Here is a 13029-nt window from a genome sequence, read left to right as displayed (position 1 = left end):
TTAATTATTTACATGCATGTAGGTTACGTGCCTTTGTTCACAGTAAATGCTGCTCCACACAAACTCAGTCTCTGCATGTGCTGTTTGTCTGGTTTCCAATAAAGTGCATTTGGGAACGCATATACAGTCTGACGCATTTTGTTTTTCGTAGCAAAGTGTTATCATTTACATGGTTGGAGCACGTGCTTTGAGTTTGGGTTGCATAGCATTCACCTGGGAATGCAACGTGCGCCATTTCACCAGATCCATAACATATTATGCTTAGGCTATTTATAAAACTATGGCAACACAGGAGAATCTAGACGCACCCTAGCGGCAGCAAATATAATTTGCAGCCAGGGTCGTCTAGCAACTCTCCGTTGGCTTGCGAGCTGGAAAAACCAAACTCTGGTCAGGCCAATCACATCGTGTATAGAGTCGGTGGGCGGGCTTAACATAATGACGGCAGAGTTGCGGCGGTTCCGCGTGCTTCTTGTAAACAAAGAAGCTGGCAAACAGCGGCCTTTTAAATTGGCTTTGGCCACAACTCTGGAAGACTTGGAGTTAAGCTTTTCTTTGAGAAAAGAACAAAGAAAGGCACTGAAGTCATTCTTAATGACCTTCTTCATTGCTTTGGTTGGTTGTAGCGCTATCCAATTGCGTGCAGAGGGAATTTGAAAGACAACCGTTTATACCGCCCCTCGGATTGAGCCATGCCAATGGTGTGTTCCCAGACCCAACATCTTGATGTTGAATACATCAGGGTGCTTCTAAATATGCAAATTGTTGTTCACATCGCAATTTCAAATAAAACTTTAAACCCTCACTCTGAGTTTATATTCTTGTTCAAGAAATTAGAGTGACTGTAGTAATTCTATCGTAAAAACGTGGAAATTTGAATTAAACATTGACCAATAGTAAAAACAACGATTTGATCATGCTGTGAAGTGTAACAACAACAATCAACAGGCCATTGGTAGGGCCCTATGATTTCCGCGATCACCGAATCGCGGACGGAATCGCGGAATTGGCATATTAACGCGGAATCTATTGTTAACGCGGAATTTCCCGGAATTTGACATATTTGGAATGAAATGCGGTTTTGTGTGGGAGAAGAACGTATGTCTGGGGAAATGCAGACCGGGGGAAGCAAATTTGGGCAACACAACCCCTCCCGTCATTTCAGCTCCTCCTTCAAAACACTGAAAGTATGGCGAAGCGGCTCCACGGCTCTGCTTTCGTCGGCGAAAAAGTTAAGAAACTCAACGATAAGCCCTCAGTACCGAGCCGAGCAGTTCCCTCAGGGAGTGCTTGCTGTATTTTGCCTTGTTTTTAATGCACTTTAATGTACTGTATGGGAAATAATGCCTTAAATGAACTTGAGAGGAAATGAGATGCGCGGGTCAGCGCGTCTTATGTTGCCTTCACGTGCTCTCGGAATTATCGTAATATACAAGTTTCCTAGGTAAACATTGCACATGAACGCCCTCACATTTTGAAACTTGAATGCAATGCGCTCGTAATCACGACTTCAGAAGTCGGAATCATCAAATTTCCGATAGCACGTGAAGGCAGCATTATCCACATCATGTTTGGCTGAGGTAGCTCTTAAAGTGACAGTAGCACTGATAATGTCTGTCATTAATGTTCAAAGAACAACGGGAACAGAAGATTGTAGCTTTAATGATGATTAATCTATATTTCACTTATTATTTATGCAGTTAAGAAAGGTGTTGATAACTTTATTCAATTTCTGTGTAGACTATGTCTGACAGGGAAGGCCACAGGCAAATATAACATTTATTATAATAGATTTATGTAAAGATTGTTTTAAGTTCAATTAAATTAAAAGTTAAAAGTTTTTTTAAAGCCTAATAAATGTTGAAATTGGTAGCTTTCGGTTATACTGTAATGTAACGTCATCAGTGTTTCATATAGACATTAATATCAGTGATACTGGCCTTCATTCATAAAAAGATGCCATTACAACACACATTTAAAATATGCTGTCTTTAAATTGTTTCTAAATTAATTTGGAGAGTAACTGAAATTATTACAATATCAAAATATAAAAAACTCCAATGTTTTTAATTGCAATTAATCATGATTAATTACAGAAAAAAATGTGATTAATTCTTTTTTTTTTTTTATTATCAATTCACAGCACTAATATCTAGTTGTGACTTGAAGTGCTTAGAGTGCAGTATTATGTTGCAGTATTTGTCCTGAAAAGTAAATGTGATGTTTGTTACCTCAATAAATTTAAGGTCATTCCTATTTTATGTTTTATGTTCTATTATATTAACATTAAAAACACTCTTTTTACGACTAAAATAACAGTTAAGGGTAAAAAAAACTGAATTCCCAAAAATTAAAACGAAAAAAAAAAGGAATTAGCAAAAATTAAAACGGAAAAAACGGAATTTGGGAAAAAATAAAATGGAATTTGGGAAAAAATAAAACGGATTTCATAGGGCCCTACATTGGCGCCCTCTGCAGGCATTTTTTTATAATACATAATGTCCATAAGTTACTTGTTTATTTGTATTTTACATTATGTATTTTGTTCAATAACCCCATATGATTACTTGCTTTTGATACTTTATTTGAACCAATTATTATTGTTATTCAATATGTATTTTAACTCATTTTAAATGCTATTGTTCACTTCACTTCACAGGTCTATTTTATTACCACAAAAAATTGGATTACTTGATTATTCACCAAAATAATCGAATGAGTACTTGATTACAAAAATAATCATTTGTGACAGTCCTATACATTTAGAAATACAAAGAAACAGCATTGAAACATACTGCAACAATGTTTTTTTTACAGCAAATGATTCATTCTTTTGAGTCAATTCTTTTCAATGAACTAAGACGAGACTCGTTCATGAAATTCGTTCACGAAAAGGAATGATCCGGTTCTTGAGTTCAAAGGGGTACTTCAGCGCTGGGAAGATGAATGTGTATTTAAACTGGGTCATTTATGTAGTAGAAATGTGAAATTATTTTTTAATTTGGTGCCTTCTAGACTGAGAAAAGAGAAATGTTTTGTCTCATGTGGATGAAAGACAACAACTCCCAGAATGCACTTGCTTCGCTTTCTATTCTGTGGGATTTCCGTCCTTATAATGGCTGTCATCGATAGAAACGCATAATCATAAATAATAATAATTTGGTGTAAATATAATCTCTAATATTATCTCTCTAAATATATTCTCAAGCAATATTATCATCAGTGTTCAGCTATGATGCATTTAAATCTAGCATATTTTGTGTAAGAGCCCAAACAGTATCCTAGTGAAATAATGCATATTCATATTTTCATATGATTTGACAGTTTATTTTATTAAATATCAAAAGGTGTGCATCATGCCTGACACCTAGATGAACACTTTACAGTCAGTTTTATGACTGTCATTCTCTTCAAATGCTATTGAAGTTTGAAACATGTATAACGTTACCAATGTTGTATGTAACTTTAGAGATGGTCCCTAAATTCGCCAACTTTACTCCAGTCATTTCAGATGCGCTGTGGTTCTGCTGTGTTTGTTTGAAACTATTTTCGCTGCTGAAATAGAACAAAAACAGTCAACCACGGTATGATGAATGAATCTCCTGCGTACATCTCCCACACATCTCCTCTTTGAGTAGAGATTTCAGCGAGTGAGAGCGCGCTGAAGACATTGCATTCATAAACTCAATAGAAACACTTGTGATTGGTTATAATGCGCAACGCGATTATAAAAGATGGCTTTTGAGAAGACTATAATAAGTTCAACCGCCAAAGTGGCTAATGTTCAGCCGAAATAACGTTACACCCGCAAATGGTGGTTGTTAATGTCAAGCCCTGATTATTATCCCTTAAATGTCACCCTAGTCTTGTCTGAATTTGTTCGTTCGCTTCACGTTATTATTTGCCAGACGTAGTTTTGGTATTGAGGTCAAAGTCCACTTGCCTTGCGTTCGTAGTTTTGAAGTGTTTCCCCCTATTACCGCGACTTTCTTCTGACATGTTCTGCAGATAGGGTGACCATCTTCGATTAAGTTTCCCTCAGGACTTTTGTAAAAGCCAAAATATGACCACACCTCAGATTTGGTCCTTTTAGAGGCTGAACAATCCCCAGAGTGCTGTCACTGCCTTCTACCATTTCTTCTCATTCAAAAAACAGTGGTGTGCTGCGTCTGCGTCAGACTGGTCAAGATTTACCGGGAGTTTTCAAAATCGTGATAATCACACACGGTTTTAATGATAATTAAATTTACCGGTAATCGTTTCATCCCTACTCCATACCGCTCCGCTATTAATGCCCGAGCCGAGCGGCAGCGGCCGTGTGCATTTACATTCTGTGAGTGAGATCCCTCCCCTATGGGCGGGTTGATTACATGCAGAACTAGCTTCTTTTTACTTGCTGTAGTCTATAGCCTCTGACCAAAAAATCCAGATTTTCAAAGATTTTTTCCAGAAATAAAATGCATAATTCTCTCGTCTCAGGGGGACATGAGGGGGGAAAATACAATAATTTGAATATACTACCGGGTTTCTACTGATACAAAGCTTAAAGGATTAGTTTTGATCAGTACAGCTTCAAAAGGGCTTTAAACTAGTGGGGCCGATATTTGCGATTTTTACATGTATCGGCATCGGCCGATACGAGGCTGCTGCGTTCGCCGATATTTTTTTCAAGAGATTAAGTTAAGTGCACCTAAGCATTAAATGACTAGGTTGTAAATAGTTTTAAAAGTATAAAAGTTTTAAGTATAGTACAGTCAGTGTGCACTTTATTATGATGCTTGCTTGTTGATACTGTGTGCAATAGTGTAATTATTTTATTTATACTTAAATATTTATTTTCAGAATTTAGTTTCACCACTGAACTCTTTTTTTCTTGTTCTACCTCACCTGTTTTTACTATTTGTTAAATATTGTTTTTTTTTTGTTCAATAAATGTTGCTTTTTTAATTTTTAAATTGTTATCATGATCATGGTGTCATTTTTATGATGTAAATTGAGGGAGCAAAAGCAGTATCGGCTCCAAATATCGGCTAAAGAAAATCGGCAGCCCGTAACGGTCATCGGCTAAGGCTGATGAAAAAAAATCGGTATCGGCATCGGCACTAAAAAATCCATATCGGTCGATCCCTACTTTAAACCACATCAAACGGTACCAGACGATCAATAAGGGTCTCATCTAGCGAAACGATCTGTCATTTTTTTAAAAATGACAGATCGTTTCGCTAGATAAACCCCTTATTGATCGTCTGCTACTGCTTGATGTGGTTTAAAGCCCTTTTGAAGCTGTACTGAACCTATCATTTGGACCTTGAACCGTTTGGAGTCTATTGACTTCCATTTTATGGAGAAATATCCTGAAATCTTTTCATCAAAAATCTTCATTTCTTTTCGACTGAAGACAGAAAGACATGGATATCTTGGATGACAAGGGGGTGAGTAAATTATAAGCAAAAGTTTATTTGAAAGTGAACTAATCCTTTAATGCTAAAATCACTGAAGTTACCCTTTAACTCACTGATCAGTTCGCGGGTTTCACCTTTTCTGTTCTATGGAAGGAACAAAGTCACATGGGTTTGGAACAACCAGGGTGAGTGAATGATGAAAGAAATGTCACTTTGGATTAAAGGGTTAGTTCACCCAAAAATGAAAATTCTGTCAGTAATTACTCACCCTCATGTTGTTCCAACCATGTAAGACCTTCGTTCATTTTCGGAACATAATTTAGTATATTTTTGATGAAATCTGAGAGCTGTCTCACTCCTCCAGGCTTTCAGAGGGACTGAAACTTGATGGCCCAGAATAGTAAGTAAAAACGTCATTTAAGGAGTCCAAATTACTACAGTGGCTCTGTATTAAGTCTATCATGCGACGAAAATACTTTTTGAGTGGAAAAACAACAAAAATAACGACTTTATCACACTATTATTGTTGTTCAATTTGAGCCTCTGACGAGAGTTCGCGGGAGTGCCACGACGCATGCGCGAGAACTGAGATTAACCCTACTCCGAAAGAGTGAGCAGCCAGTGAAGTAGTAGTAGAAGAAGAACGCCGTAATCTCAGTTCTCGCGCATGCGTCGTGGCACTCCCGCGAACTCTCGTCAGAGGCTCAAATTGAACAAAAATAATAGTGTGATTATTTTCGTCGCATGATAGACTTAATACAGAGCCACTGTAGTCATTTGGACTCCTTAAATGACGTTTTTACTTACTATTCTGGGCCATCAAGTTTCATTCCCTCTGAAAGCCTATGGAGGAGTGAGACAGCTCTCAGATTTCATCAAAAATATACTAAATTATGTTCCGAAGATGAACGAAGGTTTTACATGGTTGGAACAACATGAGGGTGAGTAATTACTGACAGAATTTTCATTTTTGGGTGAACTAACCCTTTAAGTACTCTTGTGTCAATGACTGGATATAAATCCAAACAGATCTGTGCTTCAGAAGAAATACATAAATAAAAAAACATTAATTTAACTTACAATGGGACTTCAAAGTCACAAATGCAACACTGGATAAGATCAAATAATAACTCTCCAATTAAACAACTAGAAAACATGCTTCTTTCATGCAATATGTGTGTGATGTGCACGTGAACGGAGCATTCAGTGGAGGAGAATGACGTCATGGTACTGTATCTCTGATCTGGACCTGAAGAAGGCAAATCAGGAGAGCTATAAAGATATAACGTGCTCTGTCCATGATGTAAAATGGTGTTAAACGTTCAATCCAACATATAGTGCGGTGTGGATATTTTAGACCTCTGCGTTGCTATCACACATCGATCTCTCCCCTTATACTCACAGCACTGCAGATAAATTAGACTCAGTTTCCAGGGTCTAGCATGGTTTTTCCTTGAGCTTTTGAAAGACACTCGTGTCTCAGTGTTTTCTGAGATCTCTTCTGCAGCTGTCGCCATCGCTGCATTTATATATTCCATCTCTCGCGTGCATTCCTACTGGAAGCGCGTGATGATGCGCGTGCGCGTCGAGCTGCAAAGTGTGCGCTTTGTAATGTCACTGCTGCTGTTGATACTGTAATGGTAAGGAACAAATAAGAATAACAGAAAAGTGAAACTAAAATAAAAATAAAATATTCATTGAATTGTTTTGAAACATTGCTAATGCAGCTGTTTTGGAAAACCCTTTAATATGTAATTGTTTATTAAACGTTTCATTTACATTAACACATTTACATTAATACAAACATCGTGCGTATGCACATTGGAATATAAAGGGGTGAATTTAGGTTGATTAGGGCACTTTTTTCAAGTCATCTCAATGGAACAAAAATGTCCCAATCACTCAGAATTCACCAAATGGTGCGATACTGTATATCAAGATTTACTGCAGTTAAAACATGCAATGACATTTAAATGTATTCCTAAAAATAAATGTCTAGTCACATTTATTAACATAAATCCTAAACAAAATTCTACTTTAAGAGTTTGATAGTGATTGTGAGTGACATTCCTGAAAGTTATCATAAAGTTTTAAAAAATGATGAGCTACATCTATATTATGAGCATGCTTTCATCTTTATTCCTTTGATTTCTCTTGATAATAAAATTTACCCTTTTATTAAAGCAATTGGATGTTAAATCAAAGAGCTTTACAAGTCATCTTTAGTTTTTTTTTTATGCTCTCCCCGAAGAGTTTTTAGGGAAGGCGGTGACCTTTTCCCTTTTCTGTTTATGACTGCAATGATTAAAGACATTTATAACTAAATAGATTCGAATAACTCTCTCCAGGATTGTCAAATAACAAGTGATTACCATTATTATATGTGCATTAAAACAAATATAATGGAATTGCAGAGCTGCTGCATGGAAATAAGTAAACTAGTGCTGTCAGTTAAACGCGTTATTAACGACGTTAACGCAAACCTATTTTAACGGCGTCAATTTTTTTATCGCGAGATTAACGTTCTTTTTGGTCTAACAAACTTTGTAGTTTTTTCACATGCTGTTGCAACAACTAGTAACTTTAGAAAAACTACAACACCACTCCGGATGTAGCTAGACCGGAAACAAAACATCAGGCACGCTGCGGCTGCCCGCACTCGTTTGGGCCATTAAAAGAGTAGACGTGGATGGCAAGCGTGAGACGCCGAAATGAGAAACGTATTAAGCCATGGTTTAACTCAGGGGTCTTCAACTAAAAGTGCTTGTCTTGAGCGCTGCTTTCTGCTCTGACACCAGACGCGAATGAAGCGTTTTGCGCGAGTGATTTAAGTCAATGCAAAGACGCAAATAGACATTCTGCGGCGCGGATTAAGCGGCGTGCATGTCGCGTCATTCGCGTCCGGTGTGAACGCACCATCAGTCTCTTCTTCACTGCATGCTTGACCGCGCGTCTGGGTCTGAACGTAGTAACTGAGCATTGCAACGTTAACTGTTTCATTACGTCAAAAGGCTTCGCGGTCCGGATTTGGACCGGAGTCCGCTAGTTGGCGACCCCTGGTTTAACTGCACTATAGGCGGAGTCCTAGTTTACCTTGCATGTGCACTTTGTAATTTTATTTTGTATCACCCTGTTTTGATCCCTTAGAAAGGGCTGTTGAAGGGGCTGTTTGTGCAACAAAGTATTTGTTTCACCCTTTTATTGATGGGCAGTGTTACATTGTGTGAGCGATTATTTGCTCCAAGTGAGAATGTTGGTGTGAAATCGAACACTAAAGTATGCCAATGTTGTTTTCAATAAAACAAACATTTGAACAAAGCAAGCCGATCCACTTTTCTATGTTGATAAGAGCATTAAAATAAGAAAAAATAATGGGACAAAAAGAAATCAAGGGACATTTAGAATAAATAAAAATGTGCGATTAATTGTGATTAATTGTGAGTTAACTATGACATTTAATGCGATTAATCGCGATTAAATATTTTAATCGTTTGACAGCACTAAAGTAAACTAAAAAAAAGGAGCATACTTAAATGACTTGAAGTCAGCATCTCAAAACAGACATTACGAGAAATATTTTTTCATTTGTGTCAGACATTTATTAAGGCAATTTTTGTTCAGAGACTTGTTCCTATAAGAGGAAACAAATGAACTGTTGAGGATAATGAAGGAGATTATACTTTAGCTTAAATACTTAAGAAGACAGCATGTGTGCGAGTGAACCCAAGTGCCAGTTTCTGGGGTCATTATTGTTATGTTAAAGTGCCCCTATTATGCTATTTTACTACAATAAGTTTACATGCTCCAAGGTCAAACACACTTAAATGTTCTCCTAATTTACATTGCAGCATCACCTCTTTTCTCACAGTGTCTGAAACGGCTCAATCAAGGATCCAATGTCTCTAAACCCATCCTTTCTGAGAGGTTAATCTGCTGTGATTGGTCAGACGGCCCAGTCTGTTGTGAGTGGTCTACCGCTTATGTCGTGTTTCGGAAACAAAACAGCGATGTAGCTAACATAAACCAAAGTCTTCCAGGTCTTAGCTACAACTTTGAGGGCGGGTCAAAGTAGCTGTTGTCCTCAGGCAGCCAATGAAGACCATAGGCTGGAATTATGAATTATGTTACAAATGTAGGTTCATGCAGGAAGTTAGACTGGAATGACTCATTTCAGGCATTCAGGATCGATTCTCTCTTTTGAAAATGGTAGATGATATTAAAAACATTTTTTTTACTGTTACAAGTGTGCTCAGGCAGGAAGGCAAAGACAGGTAAGTAGAATACTCAAACAACGTTTAATACTCAGGATACTCAGGAGACTGACATATAACATAGCAACACACCTTACATAAACGTGACCAGACAAGGAATAAATGAACAAAGAGGAACTTAAATACAAACACAGATGACTGGATAAATGAAGGACAGGTGAGACAGGAGATGATTGACTAAACACAGCTGAACAGAACTAGACTAACGAGGGTAACTAAGGAAACAGACAAATGGCGGGAAACTCAGACAAAGGAACATGTGACAACTGAAACCAGGAAGTAAATGCAACAATAGGCTTGTTCGACTTCACCCAGCGATGCGCAGACCGATCGGCGGCTGACTTGAAGCAGTGCATGCCGGTTAGAAATTTTGTCCGACTTGAGGCAGCGCCGACGCCACGTGACAGTGACGTATGTCAACAAAGTGCCGCGAGAGCGATTCGAGAGCAGCCGGCGAATACAGCCGGTGCAGTTTCTCCAAAGCAGCTGCTCGAGGCTGCAGGGGCTCTGATGACGACACAGCAGTTCAACGATTGGCCAGATTCACCGCATGACAGCGATCACGTGTGTTTCGTGTTTATTCTAAAACCTTCAGCTCCACTAATGCGCACAAATCTGTTTTTTATAACAGTAAAACCTCCTTTCATGTAGTCGCGATGTTATATTGTCATGTTTATCAAAATAGAACTGATTAAAAACATAGACCTCACTTCATTGATATAGTGTAGGCTTATATGTTGAATTTTATTCTTTATACAAACACGCTGTATTAAGCAGTACATGAAGTATTACATGACAATAATGTCTCTGAAACATGTGTATTGCCAAATATTGCATTTATTTCACTTCAGCTGATAAAGTGTGCAAACACAGCGCGAGCGTCACTGCGGGAAGCAGAAAGTGTCCGACTTCACGTCTGTGTTTGCAGCTCCTCCCCGCCTGCACGCGGCTACTCTCGCCGATCAGTTGCATCCAGCCGCAGCCGATGTCGAACACACCTAATACAACAGAGACAGACATGACATGTGACAACCACTTGTAAATGGTGCGTAAAAAATTTAAATGTTTTTTTAGGCAAATGACACTGAATTTTGATAATATTTTTCGAGCTTGATTGCCCTATTTTTTATTTTTATTTATTTTGTAGGTGAGAGTTAAATGCAGCGCTCGTCTCTGTCACTTTTTACCCAGCCGTCCAATCACAGGAGGGGCGGGACAAACAAAACACCGACCAACCATCCTACTTGTACAATGATTGAACAACAATGGAGAAGTTAATGTCGCTGTTATTGCATTTTTATATTCAGTAATATTCTTCAAAATGAGCATATTGCTTGGCATATTCCGTATCATCATAGCAACCAAAGTGTCTCAGATGGCCATTCTCATATATTTATTTCAATATATTTATTGTTAGGCATATGGACAATTAGTCTCTTTGACATTTACGCAATATACTGGAGCTAAACCTGAGAAGGGAGTCTGGAAGATTCCACAGCGTTCCTGGAGAAGTAATTTAGAGTTGTAACTCATGGGCGGGGATTATGCTAATTGTGGTGGAGCATGCACGTGTGCCCTATTTACGAATGATTGGAATTCACTAACATACACACGTTTAACTATAAAATCTGATGTTTACGAAGCGTTTGTGAATCCGGGGGAGAGTTTAGGTCCGTTTTATGAGCAAATTACTCAGAATTTTCTCATATACACCATATTGCCAAAAGTAGTGGGACATCCCTCCAAATTTAGTGTATAAATCAAGCACCTAGGCATGCAGACTGCTTCTACAAACATTTAGGAAAGAATGGGTCACTCTCAGGAGATCTACGAATTCAAGCGTGGTACCGTGATAGGTTGCCACCTGTGCAATTTTGGGAAATTTCCTCACTACTAAATATTCCACGGTCAACTGTTAGTGGTATTATAACAAAGTGGAAGCAATTGGGAACAACAGCAACCTAAAAACACAGAGTGGGGTCAGCGCACACTGAGGCGCACAGTGTGCAGAAGTCGCCAACGTTGTTGACGTCAATAGCTACAGAACTCCAAACTTCACGTGGCCTTCAGATTAGCTCAAGAACAGTGCGTAGAGAGCTTCATGTAATGGGTTTCCATGGCTGAGCAGCTGCATCCAAGCCTTACATTACCAAGTGCAATACAAAGCATCAGATGCAGTGGTGTAAAGCATCGGATGCAGTGGTGTAAAGGACGCCACCACTGGACTGTAGAGCAGTGGAGACGGATTCTCTGGAGTGACGAATTAAGCTTCTCTGTCTGACAATCTGATGGACGAGTCTGGGTTTGGCGGTTACCAGGAGAATGGTACTTGCCTGACTGCATTGTGCCAAGTGTACAGTTTGATGGAGGGGGGATTATGGGTGGGGTTATTTTTCAGGGTTTGGGCTTGGCCCCTTAGTTCCAGTGAAAGGAACTCTTAATGCTTCTGCATACCAAGACATTTTGGACAATTTCATGCTCCCAATTTTGTTGGAAGTTTGGGGATGGCCCCTTCCTGTTCTACCATGACTGCACACAAGTGCACAAAGTAGGGTTAATAAAGACATGGATAAGCGAGTTTGGTGTGGAGGAACTTGACTGGCCTGCACAGAGTCCTGACCTCAACCCGATAGAACACCTTTGGGATGAATTAGAGCGGAGACTGCGAGCCAGGCCTTTTCGTCCAACGTCAGTGCCTGACCTCACAAATGTACTTCTAGAAGAATGGTCAAAAATTCCCATAAACACACTCTTAAACCTTGTGGAAAGCCTTTCCAGAAGAGTTGAAGCTGTTATAGCTGCAAAGGGTGGGCCAACTCCATAAATACACCCCTTTTATGCTTTTTTGTATTATTTTCATGTGATGTGTGATATAGCCGTTTGTGACTGTAAAAGTTTTGCAGAGTTTCAAAGATCAAAGTGCGCAATAAATGGTGTTATTGGGCCTCATTCATTATATTTTCGTAAATACACTATATTGCCAAAAGTTTTGGGACGTCTACCTTTACATGCACACACACCTTAATGACATCCCATTCTTAATCCATAGGGTTTTAAAGAACGGACATTTCCTGCAGCCATCAGAATCACATGTAATACATCTATACTTGACAGAAAAAGGCAGATTATCATCTAAAGGTCTTTCAGTGAGAAATGAAAAGAGATTGATGATCAATAAGATGTTATTCCAGCACTGGTATTTATTGCATTAGGATCAGTTTATGTTCAGTGGCATACAAATTAAGCAGAGAAAGAAAAAAAAAACCATGCATTTGAAATCCTCTCCACCCTTGTTACAGTTAAGTGCATTTTGAATATCACATTATATCACTTCTCATTTAAAATATTTTTTTCTC

The 13029-nt window shown here is 38.6% G+C and overlaps 1 protein-coding gene across 1 annotated transcript in view; it reads right to left on the bottom strand.

Annotated features, from left to right (window-relative positions):
* The window catches only part of LOC307143504 (uncharacterized protein), a 237884-nt gene extending 230914 nt beyond the window's left edge, over positions 1–6970 (bottom strand). The window contains exon 1 of the mRNA XM_079845129.1: positions 6805–6970. Coding sequence (XP_079701255.1) covers positions 6805–6940 — 136 coding nt within the window. The 5' untranslated portion in view covers positions 6941–6970. The remainder of the gene's footprint in view (positions 1–6804) is intronic.
* Between the last annotated feature and the right edge of the window lie 6059 nt (positions 6971–13029).

This window comes from Gobio gobio, assembly GCF_949357685.1.
Source record: "Gobio gobio genome assembly, chromosome: 19".
In the NCBI taxonomy this organism is placed as follows: Eukaryota; Metazoa; Chordata; class Actinopteri; order Cypriniformes; family Gobionidae; genus Gobio; species Gobio gobio.
Note: the sequence above shows the minus strand (reverse complement) of the source record. Positions and strands in the feature narration are given on the sequence as shown.